The sequence below is a fragment of the Pristis pectinata genome, chromosome 2 (assembly GCF_009764475.1).
Source record: "Pristis pectinata isolate sPriPec2 chromosome 2, sPriPec2.1.pri, whole genome shotgun sequence".
In the NCBI taxonomy this organism is placed as follows: domain Eukaryota; kingdom Metazoa; phylum Chordata; class Chondrichthyes; order Rhinopristiformes; family Pristidae; genus Pristis; species Pristis pectinata.
This window is the reverse complement of record NC_067406.1, coordinates 5,804,429-5,828,108: the sequence shown is the minus strand read 5'-3', so window position 1 is coordinate 5,828,108 and position 23,680 is coordinate 5,804,429. Positions and strand designations below refer to the sequence as shown.

Sequence of the window (23,680 nt, the reverse complement as noted above, 5' to 3'; positions counted from 1 at the left end):
CTCTCCCACGGCAGCAATGAGGGCGGACTGTCTTCTGGTTAAGCTGAGGTTCCATCTACCCTTTCAAGTGGATGTCATAAAATCCTGTGCTATTACTTTAAAGAAAAGCAGGGGAAAACACAATAGAGTTGTAGATCTTTTTTTCCTCAACTTTAACTGAAGTAGCACACAACAGGAAACAGGGTATGGTAGGAGACAGGCAACACGGAGGTTCGCAAGTTCGATTCCCACTCTCACGGTTGAGATGCCAGATTAACAACAATACATGAGATCAGAGTGCTGGCTCATTAATGAAGATATTTCAAGTCTTCAGAAATATCTTACTGGTGGCAAAACACAGTGGGACATCCTGAGGTTGTGAAAGACACAATGGAAATGCAAGATATTATTTTAATGTCAATGAGGGAAGGGAACAGGTCTATCCTACTCAACACGTGACTACAGGGAAACTCTGAGGTTGACTATAAGTGGGCAGTGAATGGTCTAACCAACAGTGACCATGTGTCAATGCCACGTGTCAAGGCCACATTAATGTTATGTGTCAATGTTAAGTGTCGATGTTATGTATTGATGCCCATGTCTCAGTATTATGTACAAATGCCGGTGTACTGATACTATGTACTGATGCCCATGTATTGATGACCACGTGTCAGTACAATGTATCAATGCTCATCTCAATATTATGTACAAATGCTGGTGTACTGATAATGTGTCAATGCCCATGTGTCGATGATATGCAGCAGCACAAGGGTCTGCTAGCTCAGTGGTTGTACATTCACTGCCTCATGGTGCCAGAGACCCAGGTTCAGTCCTGACCTCCGGTGCTGTCTGGGTGGAGTTTGCACGTTCTCCCTGTGGGTTTCTTCCACATGCTCCAGCTTCCTCCCACATCCCAAAGACGTAAGTTGGCCCAAGTATGCAGGTGGGTGGTAGAATCTGGAAGGAGTTGGTGAGAATGTGGGGAGAACGAAAATGGGATTAACAGGATTGGTGTAAATTGATGGACTTGCTCGATTCCGTGCTGAATCTCCCCATGAATCTAAATAGATAGGAATGTAAATTCAGGCACATGAACCTGGATGACAAGTCCAGGAGAAGTAACCATGCTGCAGAATTATTGCTTCTTGCGGAAATCCACCTGGCAACTAGTGTCCTGTTATGGAAGGGATTCTCCTCTCCTTACCTGGCATATAGGTGACACCAGCAATGGACGGAGCTGAAGGAGCCAGCAGGCCTCCAGTTCAAGGGCAATAAACGGGGACCTCTGCCTGAGATGCCTCCGTCCTGTCAATGGACGAACACGCAAAGCAGGGAAGCACTCAGCCACCAGTAGGCACTCTGGTTCTCACCTGTCCAGATGATCCCGATGCCAGGGTGAAGGTTGTCCCCTATGATCTTCAGGTAGTTGGACATGTTGAGACTAGGGTAGCACAGGGAACCGCAGTACTCTGAAATACATCCAAAGAACACAGAGAAAGGTGGTGAGAGCTTTGCTCACAAAGGTTTATATTTTTCTGTTAACTGCATTAGTAGCTGTTACCAAGGGAACAATAGAGGGTGCTGCCAGGTAACGGTTTATTTGGGAGGGTTGAGAGCCACGTATCAGCTCAGAGAACAACATACCACAGCCATAGGGAAAAGGGGAAGAAAACGAAGGGAATGAACGGGAATTCACAATCAGACCCCGGAATTTATGGACACACTCACTTTTGTTCATTTCTATCCCGCAACATTTTTTCAGAGTGCTTGTCATGTCTGTGGAGTGGTTATCCCTCCATTCCACTCCCACCTCAAGGGGACGTCTGTATGGGAGTCCTGCAACTCCACCCAGTTGACCCTGGCACTAGCTGAGCACTAGGATAGGTACAAATGAGATGCCTAAAGACCAGAGGAGATGTCCCAATTACCAGAGGTCTCTAACAATGAATGCATTGTCTGACCCATCAGACTTTGAGGAAGCCTCACAATTTACCTCGTTATGACCTTGCACCTTATTGTCTGCCTGCACTGCACTTTCTCTGTAACACTTTATTCTGCATTCTGTTATTGCTACCTCAATGCACTGATGTGATGAAATGATCTGAATGGAAATCCGGCATGTCAGCCTTGACCCGCACCAATTTTAATCGATGCACCATAGAAAGCACCCTATCCGGATGCATCACGGTTTTGTATAGCAACTGCTCTGCCCAAGACCGCACTAAAACTGCAGAGAGTTGTGGACACAGCCCAGCACATCATGGAAACCAACTTCCCCTTCATGACCTCTTTATCTACATTTCTCACTGCCTCGGTAAAGCAGCCAGCATAATCAAAGACCCCACCCACCCCGGACATTCCCTCTTCTCCGCTCTCCCCTCTCCCATCAGGCAGAAGGTACAAAATCCTGAAAGTACATACCACCAGCTCAGCTTCAATCCCACTGTTATAACACTATTAAACAGACTTCTTGTACGATAAGATGGACTCTTGACCTCACAATCTACCTCGTTATGACCTCGCACCTTATTGTCTGCCTGCACTGCACCTTCTCTGTAACTGTAACACTTCATTCTGCATCCTGTTATTGGTTTCCCTTCTACTTCCTCAATGTACTGATGTGATGAAATGATCTGTATGGATACATGCAAAACAAAGCTGTTCACTGTACCCCGATACGTGTGACAATAATGAACCAATTTACCAATTTAAATGGCCATCTTATATTTGAATGGTGTGTGCACTCAGAGTCACACCAGGTGAGATAAGTCTCAATGATTTTAACAACCACCCATGATGCACGATCTGTGTTTGTGCTGGCGTGCAGGAGCCGTGTTCTAACCTACCAGTCGGACAGAACAAGAAGACCGGAGGCTCCCCCAAGTACTGGTAGATCTCATTGGACACTGAAACCTGAGCATGAGCGAACGAGCTGAAGGCTTCTTTGTCGGTGGGGCACATGGTATGGTCGATGTCATCGAAGAGGATGGCAAAAGCCATGCACCCAAAGCCCTTGACCTGCGGGAGAGCAAAAAGTTGCCAGAGAGGTCAGCTGGAGACAAATGATGAGACACCCACACTGGTCACATTTAAAATGGTAGCAGTAGCAATCACTGAAACATCAGCAACAACAACAGCAACTTGAATTTCAATTCAGTACAATGAATTTCAATGCAGTACAACAGCAACTTGAATTTCAATAGCACTTCCGATGAAGTGGTTCACACGAGCAGATTTCAGCACCGATAGTTCCATAGCTGCCCTTGGTCACAGTCTGTTCCAAGAAGTAGAAAGGGTTCAAGAGGGAGAAGCTTAGGGGAAGGAACTTCAGAGCTTGGGGTCTCAGTAGCTGAAGGCACAGTTGTTAATGGTCAACGTCAAAGTCGAGTGCCATAGGCACAAGTACATGTGTGCACAGGTGCAATGAAAAACTGACTTGCAGCAGCATCACAGGCACAGAGCATCAGATAAGCAGCATTCACAAGAAAAACATAAATTATGCACAATTATTACAAGGAAGAACACAATTACAACAAAAAAGTCCACTTTAGTGCAAAGTGATCAAAGTGGTCACAGTGTTGTTAAACTGTAGTGATTAGTGTTGTGCCGGTTGGTTCAAGAACTGAATGGTTGAAGGGAAGTAGCTGTTCCTAAACCTGGTGGGGTGGGACTTCAGGCTTCTGTACCTCCTGCCTGACGGTAGCTGTGAGAAGATGGCGTGGCCCGGATGGTGGGGATCTTTGATGATGGTATTGGTATTGGTTTATTATTGTCACTTGTATCGAGGTACAGTGAAAAACTTGTCTTGCATACTGATCATACAGATCAATTCATTACACAGTGCATTGAGGTAGTACAGGGTAAAAACAATAACAGAATACAGAGTAAAGTGTCACAGCTACAGAGAAAGTGCAGTGCAGGTAGACAATAAGGTGCAAGGTCATAACAAGGTAGATTGTGAGGTCAATAGTCCATCTCATCGTATAAGGGAACCGTTCAATCGTCTTATCACAGTGGGATTGAAGCTGTCCCTGAGCCTGGTGGTAGGTGCCCTCTGATGAAAGAGGGAAGAAGAGAGAATGACCCGGGTGGGTAGAGCCTTTGATTATGCTGGCTGCTTCACCAAGGCAGCGAGAAGAATAGAGTCCATGGAGGGGAGGCAGGTTTCTGTGATGTGCTGGGCTGTGTCCAAAACTCTCTGCAGTTTCTTGTGGTCCTGGGCAGAGCAGTTGCCGCAGCAAGCCGTGATGCATCCAGATAGGATGCTTTCTATGGTGCATCAATAAAAGTTAGTGAGTGTGTAATGTGCATGTGTACTTTCCCCTTTCCTGAAGTCAATGACCAGCTCTTTTGTCAAGGTTGTTGTCATGACACCATGCCACTAAGCTCTCTATCTCCTTCGACTCATCGTTATTTGAGATACAGCCCACTACGGTGGTGTCATCTGCAAACTTGTAGTCATGAGTATATGGGGAGTAGAGTAGAGGGCTGAGGATGCAGCCTTGTGGGGCACCGGTGTTGCGAATAATCGTGCTGGAGGTGTTGCTGCCTATCCTCACTGATTGCAGTCTGATGGTCAGGAAGTGAAGGATCCAGTTACAGAGGGAGGTGTTGAGTCCCAGGTCTCGGAGTTTGGTGATGAGTTTGCTTGGAATTATAGTATTGAAGACAGAGGTGTAGTCAATAAACAATAGTCTAACATTGGTGTCTTTACTGTCTAGGTGCTCCAGAGATGAATGTAGGGCCAGGGAGATGGCGTCCACTGTAGACCTGTTTTGGCGATTGGTGAATTGCAGTGGGTCGAGGTTTTCCGGGAGGCTGGAGTTAATGCATGTCGTGACCAGCCTCTCAAAGCACTTCATGACGGTGCATGTCAGAGCCACTGGTCAGTAGGCATTAAGACACGTTACCTTGTTTTTCTTAGGTACCAGGATGATAGTGGTCTTCTTAAAACAGGAGGGAACCTCAGATTGAAGCAGGGAGAAGTTAAAAATGTCTGCAAATAACCCCACCAGCTGATCTGCACCGGATCTCAGGACACAGCCAGGGACACCATCCGGGCCAGATGTTTTCCATGGGTTCACACTTCGGAAGACTGATGACCATGGGTTTGGGTGCATTGGAGGCTGTCAGGGTGGGTAGTGACAAATCAATGCCCTTCTGTTCAAAACGCGCATAGAATGCTTTAAGCTCGTCAGGAAGGGATGCACTGTTGTTAACTATGCAACCTTTTGTAGCCCGTTATAGCATGTAAACCCTGCCACAACTGACAGCTGGTTTGGGACTCTATTTTGGACTGGTATTGTCTCTTGGCATCCCTGATAGCTTTATGGAGGTTGTATCTCGATTTCTTGTAATGGTCAGTGTCACCTACTTTGAATGCTGCAGTCCTTGACTTCAGTGGGGAGTGGATCTCCCAGTTCATCCATGATTTCTGGTTTGGGAACACCCGGATTATCCTCTTTGGTACACAGTCCTCAACACACTTGCTGAGAAAGTCCGTGATGGTGGTGGCATACTCATCTAGGCTGGCAGCTGAGTCTTTGATCATGATCCAGTCCACTGACTCAAAGCAGTCACGTAGAAGCTCATCTATTTCCTCAGACCAGCACTGCATGACTTTCTGTACTGGATCCTCCCGTTTCAGCTTCTGTTTGTATGCAGGGAGAAGGAGCACAGCCTGGTGGTCTGACTTACCAAAGTCAGGGTGGGGGGTGACTCAGAAGGCTGTATAGCAATGGTCAAGAGTGTTAGGGTCCCTGGTGGGACAGGAGACCTGCTGGTAGTACTTTGGCAACACACTCTTTAGGTTGGCCTGGTTGAAGTCACCTGCAATGATGAAGAGGGCCTCAGGGTATCCTGTTTCAAGGCTGTTGACCACCGAGTATAGTTCATTGAGTTCAGGCTTCACATCCGTCTGGGGTACGATGTAGACTGCCATCAGGATAGCTGAAGTGAACTCTCGTGGCAGGTAGTATGGTTAACACTTCACCGTTAGATATTCCAGGCTGGGTGAGCAGGAGCTCGCCAGGACCGACATGTCCGAGCACGAGTTATTGATTAAGAAGTAGACCCCTCCACCTCTGACTTTGCCCAAGGACGCTGTACGGTCCATTCAGTGGATTGAGAAACCCTCAGGTTGTAATGGAGCAGTCAGGTGATTTGCAATCAGCCACAGTGTTACTGATTGCAAATTGGAATTGATCCCAATGATTCACTCTCCAAGTTTTGGTCAGAATGAATATTTACAGCTTTCCTTGTGTTTCCATAAAAGTTGCTAACAGGCTGTGTCCTGGGATTGAACGTTTCAGTAATAAAGAGAGCGGGTAGGCTGGGTTTGTTTGCCTTCGAGCAGAGGAGGCTTTCTCTGTAACCCTGCAAATCATACCTTTTGACACCCGCTTACACTATGAGACAATGCACAGCAGCCAGTTAACCTACCAGCACACCTCTGAGACATGGAAGGAAACCGGAGCATTCAGGGGAAACCCAGAGAGACACACAGAGAACGTGCAAACTCCACACAGACAGCACCCAAGGTCAGGATCACTGGAGCTGTGAGGGGCTAGCTCGAAAGGCTGGGCCAACGTTCTGCCCTTTTTTGATGATGTTTGTTCCTGGATGAATGGGGCCGAAGGAGAATTTCAATTCAATTCAAACCAGACCTGGGAATGCAAGAACTGATCTCAGTAAAGGTGACACGAAGCTCTCGGAGTGTCGTGTTCCTCCTGGTTGGGGTTGGGTGTGACTCCAATTCTGAAACAACATGGTTAACGCCTCACCACAAACCCCAGCTCCCATCCAAACTCTAATCCTACACCCCTTAGGAGGTTAAGGAGGTTAAGCATGTCACCAAACACACTGACAAACTTCTACAGATGCATTTAAGGTACAGAACTCTACAGACCCTCTACAGAACTCTGGTTAGGCTGCATTTAGAATATTGCGTGCATTTCTGGTCATCTCACTATAGAAAGGATATCGAGGCTTTAGGGAGGGTGCAGAGGAGATTTACTAGGATGCTGCCTGGATGAGCAGGCATGTGCTATCAGAAGAGGCTGGATAAACTTGGGCTCTTTTCTCTGGAGCGGTGGAGGCTGAGGGGTGATTTGTTGGAAGTGTATAAAATTATGAGGGGCATAGATAGGGTGGACAAGCAATATCTTTTTCCCATTATTGAGCGATCTAATACCAGAGGGCATGCATTTAAGGCGAGACATGAGGGGTAAGTTTTTTACTGAGAGAGTGGTGGATGCCTGGAATGCGTTGCCTGATAGGGTGGTGGAGGCAAATTCATTGGGGGCTTTTAACAGGGGCTTGGAATGGGCACATGAATGAGAGGAAAATAGAGGGATATGGGCATTCTGTAGGTAGGAGAGAATAACTACGTCAGCACAACATTGTGGGTCGAAGGGCCTGTTCTGTGCTGTACTGTTCTATGTTCTATGTACTGTTGAAAGTATCCTGATGGTTTGCATCATGGTCTGGTAAGGCAATTTGATTCCGCAGGAACATAAGAAGCTGCAGGGAGTAGTGGACTCAGCCCAATACATCACAGACACATCCCTCCCTACTATCGGTAGTATCTACAGGAGACGCTGCCTCAAGTGAGCTTAGTGCCATGGTGTCATTACAACAATCTTTCCCTCAATGTCAGCAAAACAAAAGAGCTGGTCATTGACTTCAGGAAAGGGGGCGGTGTACATGTAGCTGTCTACATCAATGGTGCTGAGGTCAAGAGGGTTGAGAGCCAAGTTCCAAGGAATGAACATCACCAATAGCCTGTCCTGGTCCAACCACATAGATGCCATGGCCAAGAAGACTCACCAGCACCTCTACTTCCTCAGGAAGCTAAAGAAATTCAGTATGCCCCCTTTGACACTCACCAACTTTTATCAATGCACCATAGAAAGCATCCTATCTGGATGCATCACGGCTTGGTATTGCAACTGCAATGCCCAGGACCGCAAGAAACGGCAGAGAGTTGTGCACACAGCCCAGCACATCATGGAAACCAGCCTCCCCTCCATGGACTCTGTCTATACCTCTTGCTGCCTTGGTGAAGTAGCCAGCATAATCAAAGACCCCACCCACCCGGGTCATTCTCTCTTTTCCCCTCTCCCATCAGGCTGAAGATACAGGAGCCTGAGGGCACGTACCACCAGGCTCAAGGACAGCTTCTATCCCACTGTGATAAGACTATTGAACGGTTCCCTTATACAATGAGATGGACTATTGACCTCACAATCTACCTTGTTATGACCTTGCACCTTATCGTCTACCTGCAATGCACTTCCCTGTAGCTGTGACACTTTACTCTGTATTCTGTTATTGTTTTTGCCCCGTACTACCTCAATGCACTGCGTAATTAAATGATCTGTACGATCGGTATGCAAGACAAGTTTTTCACTGTACCTCGGTACAACTGACCAATACCAATACATTCCCCGTAGGTTGTTATAATTTCAAGGGGCAATATGAGCTGAACCAGCCAGCACAACCCTAATCACTACCTCGGTATAGTAACACTATAACCACTTTGCACTCCAATGGACTTTTTTTGTACTAATTGTGTTCTTTCTTGTAAAGATTGTACATAGTTTGTTTTTCTGGTGAATGTTGTGTATCTGATGCTCTGTGCCTGTGATGCTGCTGCAAGTAAGTTTTTCACTGCACCTGTGCATACATGTACTTGTGCATGTGACAATAAACTCAATTAACCAGCACAAAGGGGTTTAAACTGTAACCAACATCCACACTGTAGGAACAACCTCACCATCCTTGGGGTCTTATCGCTGACCTAACAGCAGAGATCCCTGGCTTCAACCTCTTTCGAGGACAATGTACAGTCATCAACAGAACCCCCAAAGGCCATGGGACTGTGAGTGGGATTGAGGCCAGGATTTCCAGGCCCTGGAACCCATCATGTCAACCTGCCCATTGAGATCTGTTGCAGGGGGCACCTCATTCCTCTACTTAGCATCTCAGGGGGGACGTACAGTGGATTGTCAGACTGGATCTCTGTGAGGCTTTTCCTATTGTACGAGAGAGATGGCTGCATGGTATCTCAGTGTGCTCTCAGGAGTAGAGCTTAGAGCCATGACAAGCCTGCTTGCCGTGACAATAACCGCACCATTCAGACAACGCAGAAGATGGATCTCATCGATTGCTCCATGTTGATCCAGGTTTCCTGTAGAGATCAATATTCACACTACCTGCCTCAGTTTCTGCTTCAACAAGGTCAGGTCACAAGAGCTGGAGAAGGTGATATCCTGTCCCGGCGAGATCGCGTACACAAACTCAACCCCGCAGTCCTGCGCAGCCAACACCAAGGCTTTGAGCTGGGCTGTCAACAGAAGGGAAGGAAAATTGAGAGCACAACAGTTGTCAAGACCCACAATTCTTTGGCTAAACAATGGTAACACCTGGGATGGGAGGTTACTGGGAGGGGAAGGAAGAGAACACTAGTTTTTAAACATATATTGAAACATCAATTCAGATTTGACAGCACTGTGGGACCATGCATTTGCAGCCCAACGAAGCCTCCATCCCCTTATTGTACCAATGGTCATTGAGCTGCCAGGGCCCTTATCTGCCTCTCTCTTCAGACTAATTTTGTCACCAAAGACTCTTGCAAATTTCTGCAGATGTACAGTGGAGAGCATTCTGACTGGTTGCATCACCGCCTGGAATGGAAGCTCCAATGCACAGGATCGCAAGAGGCTGCAGAGGGTTGTAGACTCATTCAGCTCCATCACGGGCACAAATGTCCCCACCATCGAGGACATCTTCAAGAGGCGGTGCCTCATGAAGGCGGCATCCATCATTAAGGACCCTCACCAGCCGGTACATGCCCTCTTCACGTGACTACCATTGGGGAGGAGGTACAGGAGCCTGAAGACCCACACTCAACATTTCAGGAATGGCTTCCCCCCACCATCAGATTTCTGAGCAGTCCATGAACACTACCTCATTATGCCTCTTTGGCACTATTTATTTATTTTTGTAACTTATAGTAATTTTTTTATGTCTTTGCACTGTACTGCTGCTACAAAACAACAGATGTGTCAGTGATAATAAATTTGATTCTGATTCTAAGGTATGAGGTGGGTCTTTTCATGGTCCCTTCACCTCCACCATCAATACCTCTCCTGTGGACATTCTTGGCATCATCACACACCATGTAAGTTGCTGTTGATGACCTGTCCCTCACAGCTTCACAACCCTACAACCAGAAACACTTGTTCTCCATCTTAAGAGCACATACCGCCAGGCTCAAGAACAGCTTCTATCCTGCTGTTATCAAATTCTTGAACAGATCTCTCATATGCTAAAGATGAATTCTGGATCTCCCAAATATGGCCATTGCACTTTACTTGTCTACCTGCACCGCATTTTCTCAGTAACTACAACACTACATTCTGCATTCTGTTTTCTTTTTACTACCATGATGTACTTATGTACGGAATTACTTGTCTGGATGGCACGCAAACAAAAGCTATCACCGTATCTTGGTACGTGTGATAAACCGATACTAATTCCATCTGACATGTAATTCTATATCCTTGCCCTTTATTCCATTCCAGAGGTTCCTGATCCAAAGCTGCAGAAATCTCGCAAATCCCCTGAGGTCGCCTTGATCCCTATGAACTTCGGTCTTGTAATCATAGAACCATAGAACAATACAGCACAATACAGGCTCTTTGGCCCACCATGTTGTGCAGCCTGGGGAATATTCCGTCAGGCCCCGGGGACTTATCTGTCCTAATATTTTCTAGCAGCTCCAACACATCCTCTCTCGATGTCTACATGCTCTAAAACATTAACCTTACCAACACTGTACTCAGCGTCATCAAGGCTCCTCTCTTTGGTGAATACTGAAGAGAAGTATTCATTGAGAACCTCACCGACTTCCACAGCTTCCAGGCACATCTTCCCACCTTTGTCTCTAATCAGACCTACCTTAACTCTCGTCATCCTTCTGCTCTTCACGTACGTGAAAAAAGCCTTGGGATTCTCCTTAACCCTACTCGCAAAGCCTTTTCATGTCCCCTTCTTGCTCTCCACAGCCCCTTCTTAAGTTTCTTCCTTGCTACTCTATATTCCTCACGAGCCCTGTCTGATCCTTGCTGCTTACACCTTATGTATGCTGCCTTCTTCTTCCTAATTAGTTGTTCCACCTCTCTTGTTACCCACGGTTCCTTCACCCTGCCATTCTTTCTCTGCCTCATGGGGACAAATTTATCCCTAACATCCTGCAAGAGACCCCTGAACAACGACCACATCTCCATGGTACATTTCCCTTCAAAAACATCATCCCAATTTACACTCGCAAGTTCTAGCCTTATAGCCTCATAATTTGCCCTTCCCCAATTAAATATCTTCCTGTCCTCTTTGCTCCTATCCCTGTCCATGACAATGCTAAAGGTTAGGGAGTGGTGGTCACTGTCCCCAAATGCTCACCCACCGAGAGATCTGTCACCTGACCCGGTTCATTACCTAACACTAGATCTAATATGGCATTCCCTCTAGTCAGTCTGTCAACATACTGTGACAGGAATCCGTCCTGGACACACTTAACAAACTCTGCCCCGTCTAAACCTTTGGCACTAAGCAGGTACCAATCGATATTTGGGAAGTTGAAGTTTCCCATGATAACAATCTTGTTATTCTTGCACCTTTCCAAAATCTGCCTCCCAATCTGACCTCACAATCTACCTCGTTATGACCTTTCACCTTGTTGTCTACCTGCATGTCAACCCATCTCTCATGGGTTGGCACATACACACAAACACACACACTCACGCACACACACACACATACACACACGCACGCATGCACACACACACGCACACACACACACACACGCACACACACACATACGCATGCACACACACGCACACACTCTCACACACACACATCATGCACACGTGCGCGCACACACACACGCACACACGCACACATTCTCTCACACACACATCATGCACACATGCGCATGCGTGCGCACACACACACGCATGCACACACACGCACACACTGTCTCACACACACATCATGCACACGCACGTGTGCGCGTGCACACACACACGCATGCACACACACATACGCATGCACACAAACGCACACACTCTCTCACACACATACATCATGTACACGCGCGCGCATGTGCACGCACACACACACACGCATGCACACACACATGCACACACACATACGCATGCACGCACACACTCTCTCACACACACACATCATGCACACACGTGCGTGTGCACGCGCACACACACATGCACACACGCACGTACACACACACATACGCATGCACACAAACACGCACACACTCACTCACACACACACACATATCATGCACACACCAAAGCAACTGCAGACTGGATGAGGGAGGAAAACTGGTGCATTTTGGAGGACTCCTTTACACCTTCACCTTGACTGGGACCCAGTCTGGGAATCACTGTCCCAGATTCAACAACTGCAACTATACAAGTGCATTAACATACATCTATACCAAGCCTCTGTTCGACCACACAAAGCCACGGTAAGCAGTTCTGGGCACCATACCTTAGGGAGGAGGAATTGGGGTGAGAGTGCAGTGGAGGTTTACTGGAAAGGACCCTGAACAAGTATTAAATCATTAGGAGAAACCAGGGTTTTATTCGCTGGGGTTTAGAAGATTAAGTGTGGACCTTGCTGAAGTTCCTTACTTAAGTACCAGTAAAATGGACCCCTCACCAATTTTTATCGATGCACCATAGAAAGCATCCTATCTGGATGTGTCACAGCTTGGTATGGCAACTGTTCTACCTGTGATGTGCTGGGCTGTGTCCACAACTGCAGAGAGTTGTGGACACCGCCCAGCACATCATAGAAACCAGCCTCCCCTCCATGGACTCTTGTCGACACTTCTCACTACCTCGGTAAAGCAGCCAACATAATCAAAGACTCCACCCACCCCAGACATTTTCTCTTCTCCTCTCTCCTATCAGGCAGAAGATACAAAAGCCTGAAAGTAGGTACCACCAGGCTCAAGGACAACTTCTATCCCACTATTATAAGACTATTGAACAGCCCCTTAGTATGATAAGATGGACTCTTGACCTCACAATCTACCTTGTTATGACCTTGCACCTTATTGTCTACCTGCACTACATGTTCTCTGTAGCTGTTATACTTTATTCTGAATTCTGTTATTGTACTACCTCAATGCACTGTGTAATGAATTGACCTGTACGAATGGTATGCAAGACAAGTTTTTCACTGTACCTCGGTACATGTGACAATAATAATTAATCATTAATTTTAAAAATAGATTCAAGGATTTATATTAACCAAAGGTATTACAGGATATGAGGCAACGTGTAAATGCCCTCTGTTCATAGATGAGATGGCATTCCCAGTCTCCGCCAAGCCCCCCACTCTCCCCTGAGCTCCATCCTTACCAGACTCCTCCACCGAGTAGGTCTCCCTCCACAACAGTCGGTGCTTCAGGTCATCTTTGGGGCCATACATGTAAACATTTAGCCCCCACTTCTGCATCCTGAGGAAAGACAACATCAGCTCATCAGCAGCAGGGAGCAGGAGGTCCACGCACATACACGCCAACAAAGAGGGGAATGGAGCCTTCAGGTGTCAGTCATGGCTCTTTCAGGAGGCTGTGGATTCAGGACCCACACCAAGAAAAGAAGGCTTCAATTTCTTTGGCATCTGTCAGGTATCTCAAGTCTAATAACAAGTAGTTTAGAAATGGAGAGACTGCAGATAGTAGTAGACTCAGCCCAATACATCAAGGGCACATCTCTCTCCACCATTGGAAGGCAACATCTATCATCAAAGATCCCCACCATCCAGGCCATGCCATCTTCTCACAGCTACCATCAGGCAGGAGGTAAAGAAGCCTGAAGTCCCACACCACCAGGTTCAGGAACAGCTACTCCCCTTCAACCATTCGGTTCTTGAACCAACCAGCACAACCCTAATCACTACCTCAGTACAGCAACACTGTGACCACTTTGACCACTTTTATTTTGTTCTAATTGTGTTCTTTCTTGTAAAAATTGTGTGTAATTTATGTTTATGTTTTTCTTGAGGATGTTATGTCTCTGATGCTATGTGCCTGTGATGCAGTTGCAAGTAAGTTTTTCATTGCACCTGTGCAGACATGTACTTGTGCTTTTGGCAATAAACTCGACTTTGACTTTGACTGCAGAAGCTGGAATCTGGAGCAAAAAACAAGGTGCTGGATGAACTCAGCCAGTCAAGCAGCATGTGAGCTGCAGTCAAGCATCAAGCAATATGTTGTGTGGGACTGCTCTATAAACACTCTCCACCCTTGGTCCCCATTATTAACGGGGAGGACCCTCATAGACAAGAGACCTGTGGTAGGGATCCCCTTACAACCAGATGCAGCAAGATTAAGGAAGTGAGTGTGCACGGGAACACCCCGTACAGGAATTGCGTGCTCTGTGTAAAATGTCCTGGAAGGAAGAAGGGCTTAAGCTGTGGAGAACCGGTTCCCGAGGAGGGTCCAATTCTGGGTGAGTAGGGGTCAGCTTGACTGGGATTAGCCCACATCCTTATAACCCCTCAATATCCACAGCCAAAGGCTTGTTGTCTCACATAGAACAGTACAGCACAATACAGGCCCTTCAGCCCACAATGTTGTGCCGACCTTTAAACCTTGCCTAAGACGATCTAACCCCTTCCTCCCACATATCCCTCTATTTTAAATTCCTCCATATGCTTATCCAGCAATCTCTTGAATTTGACCAATGTACCTTTCTCCACCACCACCCCAGGCAGCACATTCCATGCTCCAATCACTCTCTGGGTAAAAAACCTTCCTCTGATATCTCCCTTGAACTTCCCACCCATTACTTTAAAGCCATGCCCTCTTGTATTGAGCATTGGTGCCCTGGGAAAGAGGCGCTGGCTATCCACTCTATCTATTCCTCTCAATATTTTGTACACCTCGATCATGTCTCCTCTCATCCTCCTTCTCTCCAAAGACTAAAGCCCTAGCTCCCTTCCTCTCTCCTCATAATGCGTACTCTCCAAACCAGGCAGATCTTTCTACCGCCCAGTCCATCCCCAGATCCAGCTGCCCTGACACCCTTTCTCCGCTGGTGGCGTGGGGGAGGGGTTGCGATGGAGGGGAGCACGCTGATTGCAAGTGACAGGCGCTGTTAAAAGACAGACAACTACATCAAGGTGTGCGGCAAATGCCACCGAATGGGAGCTGCTTATCGGCCATAGGGTGCCGGGGGAAAAAAGTTGTCACCGATGCCCATTTTGTGGGAGGAATCTCTACGTACAGGTACCTCTGCAGAGTCTGAGGGGGGAGAGTCTCGAGATTCACAAGGATGTTGCCTGGAGTGGAGGACTTTAGTTATGGGGAGAGATTGGACAGGCAGGGCTTGTTTTCTCTGGAGCGAAGGAGGCTGAGGCGTGACCTGATCAAAGTACATAACATTATAAAAGTCATAGATAAGGTAGATAGTCAAAATACTTTCCCTATGGTAGGGTTAAGATGAGAGGAAGGATTCTTAAAGGGGATCTGAGGGGTAGGTATTTTTACACAGAGAGTGGTCATAGAGCAATACAGCACGGATACAGGCCCTTCGGCCCAACTAGCCCATGCCGACCACAGTGCCCACCCAACTAGCCCCAATTTCCTGTGTTCGGCCTATATCCCTCCAAGCCCCTCCCCTCCACGTACCCATCCAAGTACTTCTGAAAGGATACTGTTGTACCTGCCTCAACCACTTCCTCTGGCAGTTCGTTCCATATACTCACCACCGTCTGGTTGATATCTGAAACGCATTGTCAGGGGAGGTGGTGGAATTAAATACAAATAACCTGTGCTTCCCTGCCCTGGGCCTGTGTGTACCCAGGGACAGTGCAGAGGGAGCTTTACTCTGTATCTAACCCGTGCTCTCCCTGCCCTTTTTTTTAATTTCTTTATTACAAACACAATCTACAATACTACAAACTACAACAAACAGAGACGAATACAGTGACTAAACACAGTCACTAAACTAAATTAAAATATCCCCATCCCTACCAAGGATGGCATTTATCCCCCCCTGGTGCCTAACGGTCCCGGAACGCCTCCATGGCACCCGTGGACACCGTATATTCCCTCTCCACAGCTACCCGGGCAGCTGTCCCTGCCCTGGGAATGTGTGACGGGGCAGTGCGGAGGGAGATTTACTCTGTATCTAACCTGTGCTGTTCCTGCCCTGGAAGTGTGTGATGGGACAGTGCAGAGGGAGCTTCACTCTGTATCTAACCCATGATGTCACTGCCCTGGGAGTGTGTGATGGGACAGTGCAGAGGGAGCTTCACTCTGTATCTAACCTGTGCTGTTCCTGTCTTGGGAGTATGTCCTTGGGGTGTGTAATCGGAAAGTGTAGAGGGAGATTTACTCGGTATCCAACCTGCGCTGTGCCTGCCCTGGGAGTGTGTGTCATAGAACTGTGTAGGTGGAGCTTTACTCTGTATCTAACCTCTTCTTTCTATTCCCTGAGAGTGCAAGGCATGGGACAGTGTAAAAGGAGATTTACTCTGTAAATAACTTGTGCTCTCCCCACCCTGGGAGTGTGTGTCGTGGGACACTGTAGGTGGAGCTTTATGCTGTGTCCAACCCATGCTTCCTGCAGCCGGGAGTGTTCAATATCTAGTCATCTCAAAGAGCACAACAGTGCGTCATGTAAAATTCAGTAGTATTACTGACAACCGAAGCATTCTCGTTAGAGAATGAGATCTTCACTGTTCAGGCTGAGGGCTCAGTTCCATTTTCAGAACTAGGTCATAGCTCCAACCAATCATTCTTATCTACCAGGAGGTATAATTATGGGGAAGACTTGTTTGGAAATAAATGTTATAGTTTTGCTCGAGGCAACATTTATCTATTCAAGCATTCAATCTCCTTTCAGAACCAATTTTCTGTGGCTCTTTTTAGAGTTGTTGTTTTATTTTAATTGTTCATTAATGTGCTGATAGCTCCAACCCCTCCCCACTCCTCGGGAATTTGTTTACAATTCAATCAGCAGCACTCTGCTGGGACCCCCTGTTATTTATTATCGTGCTTTTATCTGATGGCTTCACACCATCAGAAGGCAGTTTGTAGAATCCAGAGAAACCATAAATAGAGCAGGGTTCAAACAAAGAGGTTGTTGGGACACGGCACAGCGATTCCCATTGGAATCTCCCTCCCAGAAACAACATTAGTTATTCATATTGTGTCTGTAATGCAATTAGATGTCCCAAGCTGTTTCATATGAACTTACCAATTAGCAGCAAGAGTGGAGCACTCAGTCCCTCAAGCCTGAACATAGAACAGTACAGCACAGAAACTGGCCCTTCGGCCCACAATGTTGTGCTGAACTAATTAAACTAGCAATTAAATGCCTAACTAAACGAATCCCTTCTGCCCACACAATGTCCATATCCCTCCGTTCTCTACACATTCATGTGCCTAAGATAAGATAAGATACCTTTATTAGTCACATGTACATCGAAACACACAATGAAATGCACCTTTTGCATAGAGTGTTCTGGGGGGCAGCCCACAAGTGTTGTCACACTTCCGGCGCCAACATAGCATGCCTGCAACTTCCTAACCCGTACATCTTTGGAATGTGGGAGGAAACCGGAGCACCTGGAGGAAACCCACGCAGACATGGGGAGAACGTACAAACTCCTTCCAGACAGTGGTTGGATTTGAACCCGGGTCGCTGGCGCTGTAAAGCCTGATGCTAATCCCTACACTACCGTGTCTGCTTACACTACCGGGCCTAAGAGGCTCTAAGAGCCTCTTAAATGCCTCTATCGTATCTGCCTCCATCACCACCCCTGGCAGCGCATTCCAGGCACCCACCACTCTCTGTATAAAACATTTATCCTGCACATCTCCTTTGAATTTACCCTCTCTCACCTTAAATGCATGCAGTTTAGTATTAGACATTTCAACCTAGGAAAAAGATACCGGCTATGCCTCTCATAATCTTATAAACTTCTATCAGGTCTCCCCTCAGCCTCCGCCGCTCCAGAGAAAACTACCCAAGTTTGTCCAGCCTCTCCTTACAGCACATGTCCTCTAAACCAGGCAGCATCCTGGTGAACCTCTTCTGCACCCTTTCCAAAGCCTCCACATCCTTCCATTGACGGGGTGACTAGAACTGAATGCAACACTCAGGCTTCAAGGGATAATTATCAAATAAAGACTTACATCAGTTAACTTATGGAGATATTCTTGGCAAAAGAGGGATTTTTTTAAAGATATTTTAAAGGTGAAGAGAGACAGGTGGAGAGGTTAGGCAGGGAATACCACAGCTTAGGGTCCTGCAGTTAAAATGCAGATGTCAGTGGTGGAACATCAAAGATCAACAAACTGGAAGAGGTTTAGAATTCAGGGAGTGCAGCATTTTTGGAGAGCTGATGAAAATTACAGAAATAGACTGCAGTGTGGGAAGAATGGAATTAGAAATATCTGGGCATTAAATCTAGGTAGGATGAGAGCCAGCAAGTTACCTCCACACAGTCTAGGAGCCACGGACGAAAGGGATTTTCATGCAGGATAAGGAACAGACAGCAAATTCTGAGATGATGAATTCCTGGAGGCGAGTCAGAGAGAGAAAAATAACCAGTAACAAAGGACAGTGTAGAGGGAGCTGCACACTGTATCTAACCCATGCTGTCGGTGCCCTGGGAGTGTGTGATGGGACAGTGTAGAGGGAGCTTTACTCTGTATCTAACCCATGCTGTCGGTGCCCTGGGAGTGTGTGATGGAAGAGTGTAGAGGGAGCTTTACTCTGTTTCAGATTAGTTTATTCTCATATTCACCAGGATGCAATAAAATTCCTTAAGCTCACAGAGTAAAGACTAAACATGGTAATAATAAGTACGTGTACCTAACCTGTATCGGTATCTAACCTGTGATGTCCCTGCCCTGGGACTGTGTGATGGGACAGTGTAAAGGGAGCTTTATCCTGCAACTTTGTTCTGTCACCAGCTCACCTAGGTCACCACAGTGCATCCTCGAGGTGAATTCTCCCCATGATCTTTGTGCTCAGTCAATGTGGGCCACAGCTCTCAGGAAACTAGTACTATTGCTAAAACCAAATTGAATTTGCATTCAATTCTGGTCGCCCCATTGCAGGAAGGATGTGGAGGCTTTGGAGAGGGTAGAAAAGAGGTTTACCAGGATGCTGCCTGGATTGGAGAGCATGTGTTAAAAGGAGAGGTCGTACAAACTAGGGTTGTTTTCTCTGGAGCGGCAGAGGCTGAGAGGAGACCTGAAAGAAGTTTATAAAATTTGGAGAGACATAGATAGAGTGGACAGCCAGTATCTTTCTCCCAGGGTCGAAATGTCTAATACTAGAGGGCATGCATTTAAGGTGAGGGGGGTAAGTTCAATGTGCAGAGAATGGAGGGATACGGACATTGTGTAGGCAGAAGGGATTAGTTTAGTTAGGCATTTAATTAGCTTGGCACAAAATCGTGGGCTGAAGGGCCTGTTCCTGTGCTGTATTGTTCTATGTTCTATGTATATTCCCCAGACTCAAACTGGGCAAACACCTTCTAAATCCAGCTCCTCCCAGCGAACTGCTGACCAGTAAATAATTTACCCTCCATTACTCTCTCTATCTCCCAGTCTGTTGATAACATTTTTGCCCAACTGATGGGTCTTTGAATTTCAGACCCACACCAACCCTTGAGCATGTCAACCAGGCCAACACACCAGGTTCTCCTTCTGAAGAACAGGTGGGAATCAATGGGATAAAGATGGGAATGTGTGCTTACCTATTCAGATGGATTTTAACTATTCCACAGCAATATGTGAAGGACAGGGAAGCTTCCAGAATGCCCTGAACAAACACCGATCCTTCAGAACAACGAGGTTTTATTAACCCTGAAAATGTGCTATTTAGAGAAGATTAAAGTTCAAAAGATAGTTGCAAGGTAAGTTTTTTCACACAGAGTGGTGGGTGCCTGGAAAGTGCTGACAGGGGAGGCGGCAGAAATAGATATAACAGCAACGTTTCAGAGGCATTTAGACAGGCACATCAACAGGGGAAGGGGGATATAGACTATCTTCAGACTAAGTTCAGGCAGATGGGATGAGTTAGATCAGCACAGACATGATGGGCCAAAGGGTCTGTTCCTGTGCTATACTGTTCTATAGAGAAACAAAGGACTGCAGATGCTGGAATCTAGATGAAAAACACGATGATGTTAGAGGAACTCAGCAGGCCAGGCAGCATCCGTGGAGAAAAGCAGGTCATCAACGTTTCAGGTCAGGACCCTTCTTCTACCTATCACCACCTTGTGTCCACCCCGCCTCCCCTCTTTTGTCCACATCACTGCTCTGCTTTTCCCTCCTACACATTGGGCTTCCCCCTTTTCCCATCTTCAGTCCTGAACCGAAACGTTGACCACTTGCTTTTCTCTACGGATGCTGCCTGGCCTGCTGAGGTCCTCCAGCATCATCGTGTTTCTCATCTGTTCTACGTAACATAGAACATAGAACAGTACAGCACAGAACAGGCCCTTCAGCCCACAATGTTGTGCCGACATAGCTAATCCCTCCTACCTACAGAATGCCCACATCCCTCCATTTTCCTCTCATTCATGTGCCCATCCAAGCCATTCTTGAAAGCCCCCAATGAATTTGCCTCCACCACCCTATCAGGCAACGCATTCCAGGCATCCACCCCTCTCTGAGTAAAAACATACCCCTCACATCTGTTCTGAACTTACCCCCTCTCACCTTAAATGCATGCCCTCTGGTGTTGGATCGCTCAATAATGGGACAAATATATTGCTTGTCCACCCTATCTATGCCCCTCATAATTTTATACACTTCCAACAGATCACCCCTCAGCCTCTGCCGCTCCAGAGAAAAGAGCCCAAGTTTGTCCAGCCTCTCCTGATAGCACATGCCCTCTAATCCAGGCAGCATCCCAGTAAACCTCCTCTGCACCCTCTCTAAAGCCTTGACATCCTTCCTATAGTGAGGTGACCAGAATTGCACGCAATACTCGAACTGTGGCCTAACCAGACTTCTATAGAGATGCATCATAACTTCTTGATGACTTCTTGTAACATTGAGTACATAGGGCCTATATCTCAAGACTCTAGAACACTACAGATGATCTTACTCAAGATGTAAAATTCTGAGGAGGGTTGACAGGGTACATACTATGAGGATGTTTCCCCGATGGGGAATTTAGGGCACGTGCTCAGAATAAAAAGATCTGACATCATTCCCACTTTCCCCCCTCCCTCATCTGCCTGTCCCCTCCTCACCTGGATCCACCCATCACCTGCCAGCTCTTGCTCCATCCGTTCCCTCCACCTCTTTATCTCCCCTCTACCTCTCAGTCCAGATGAAGGGTCTTGACCCGAAACGTCAACTGTCCACTTCCCTTCTTAGATGCTGCCTGACCCGCTGAGTTAGAAACATAGAAACATAAAAAACCTACAGCACAATTCAGGCCCTTCAGCCCACAAAGCTGTGCCAAACATGTTTCTACCTTAGAAATTACTAGGCTTACCCATAGCCCTCTATTTTTCTCAGCTCCATGTACCTATCCAAAAGTCTCTTAAAAGACCCTATCGTATCCGCTTCCACGACCGTTGCCGGCAGCACATTCCATGCACTCACCACTCTCTGAGTAAAAAAAACTTGCCCCTGACATCTCCCCAATACCTACTCCCCAGCACCTGAAACCTGTGTCCTTTTGTGGCCACCATTTCAGCCCTGGGAAAAAGCCTCTGACTATCTACCCTATCAATGCCTCTCATCATCTTATACACCTCTATCAGGTCCCCCCTCATCCTCCATCGCTCCAAGGAAAAAAGGCTGAGTTCCCGCAACCTACTTTCATAAGGCATGCTCTGCATTCCAGGCAGCATCCTTGTAGATCTCCTCTGCACCCTTTCTATGGCTTCCACATCCTTCCTGTAGTGAGGCGACCAGAACTGAGCACAGTACTCCAAGTGGGAGTTCCTCCAGATGTTTATGTGTTGTTTCAGATTCCAGCAGCTGCAGTATTTTGTGCCTCCAGAATAAGAGGATGCCCACTTAAGACTGTTACCTCCATTGTAAGATGTCCCACTTTCCTGTAGATATTACAAGGTTCCAAACTAAGAAATAGCACTTGCAGATGCCAAGCACTCGAGAGACAACTTGATCCTGAAATGTGACCACTTCCTTAAATCCTCTCTATTTTTTAGCACCCCATTGTTTTCAAACAGAGTCACAACTACACCCTGGGTTGGATTGACATTACCATTTGAACAGCACCATCCGTTGTTCCATGGACCATGGCCTGCCATAGAAACCTATAAATAAACACACAGGAACCCATTAGAAGCTGGCAGAGGTTCACATATCTCAATGACAACATCACAGCAGGATGGAAGCAAACAGCAGAGCAAATATGGCATTGGGGCAAAGCAACAATTAGGCTGTGAGTTCACAGCAAGAAGAGGAACATAATTCTGATTAACTCTGCATTTAAGGGGAAGGTCTGCATTCAGCAGCTTTAAATTCCTGGGCGTTAACATATCGGATGACCCGTCCTGGGCCCAGCACATAGACACAATCACAAGGAAAGTGCACCAGCGTCTTTACTTTCTTAGGAGGTTAAGGAGGTTCGGCTTGTCACCGAACACTCGAACAAACTTCTACAGATGTACTGTTGAAAGTATCCTGACTGGTTGCATCATGGTCTGGGACGGTAATTCGAATGCGCAGGAACATAAGAAGCTGCAGAAAGTAGTGGACTCAGCCCAATACATCACGGGCACATCCCTCCCCACCATCGGGAGTATCTACAGGAGGCGCTGCCTCAAGAGGCAACATCCATCATCAAAGATCCCCACCATCTGGGCCATGCCATCTTCTTGCAGCTACCATTGGGCAGGAGGTACAGAAGCCTGAAGTCCCACACCACCAGGTTCAGGAACAGCTACTTCCCTTCAACCATTTGGTTCTTAAATCAACTGGCACAACCATAATCACTACCTCAGAATAGCAACACTGTGACCACTTTGATCACTTTGCACTAAAATGGACTTACATGTCTTTTTGTTCTAATTGTGTTCTTTCTTGTAAAATTGATGTTTAATTTAAGTTTTCTTGTGAGTGCTCCTTAGATGATGCTGCTGCAAGTAAGTTTTTCATTGCACCTGTGCATACTTGTGCATATGACAATAAACTCGACTTTGGCCACTTTTGACCACTTTGAAGGCAAAAAGTCTATGTTGGGGTAAATGGAATGCAATGATTTGGCAGTGGAGTTAAATAGTGTAGAATCAAGAGACAATTTGAGTCCACTGAAGTGCAGCTGTGTTGCGTACTTCTTATTTGTATATCCCTGCAGAGAGGTACGTGCTGTCAGTCGAAGTAAATGTACCTAACCATAACTATTTTTATCTATGTTCACCCTACTGTGGTATAAAGCAGCTCAACAACTTAAACCAAGCTTCATCACATCGTATCAATGCTTGTGGGATTTTAAAAACACATGTGAAGGAGAGAGGATGAGAGGGGAAGTGTACAATGTTATGGTACTGTGCAAGAGGTCACAGAGTAGTACAAACACCAACCAAGGCACTGTTACCATGCAGAGATGAACTTGTGAGCACTAAACCTGAGAAAGCATCGACGGCAAGCCCAGAA

General features: G+C 46.7%; 1 protein-coding gene across 3 annotated transcripts in view; it reads right to left on the bottom strand.

The window, feature by feature from the left end:
- The window catches only part of si:dkey-183c6.8 (protein O-GlcNAcase), a 64,605-nt gene that overhangs the window by 33,672 nt on the left and 7,253 nt on the right, over positions 1 to 23,680 (bottom strand). For 2 of the 3 annotated variants that reach the window (XM_052038488.1, XM_052038497.1), the window contains exons 2-6: positions 22,287 to 22,338; positions 13,431 to 13,528; positions 9,195 to 9,325; positions 2,826 to 2,997; positions 1,350 to 1,448 (exon numbers count right to left, since the gene is read on the bottom strand). In XM_052038488.1, coding sequence (XP_051894448.1) covers positions 1,350 to 1,448; positions 2,826 to 2,997; positions 9,195 to 9,325; positions 13,431 to 13,528; positions 22,287 to 22,338 — 552 coding nt within the window. Of the gene's footprint in view, positions 1 to 1,349; positions 1,449 to 2,825; positions 2,998 to 9,194; positions 9,326 to 13,430; positions 13,529 to 22,286; positions 22,339 to 23,680 lie in introns of those variants that run through there. The other variant, XM_052038505.1, reaches the window with a different exon arrangement.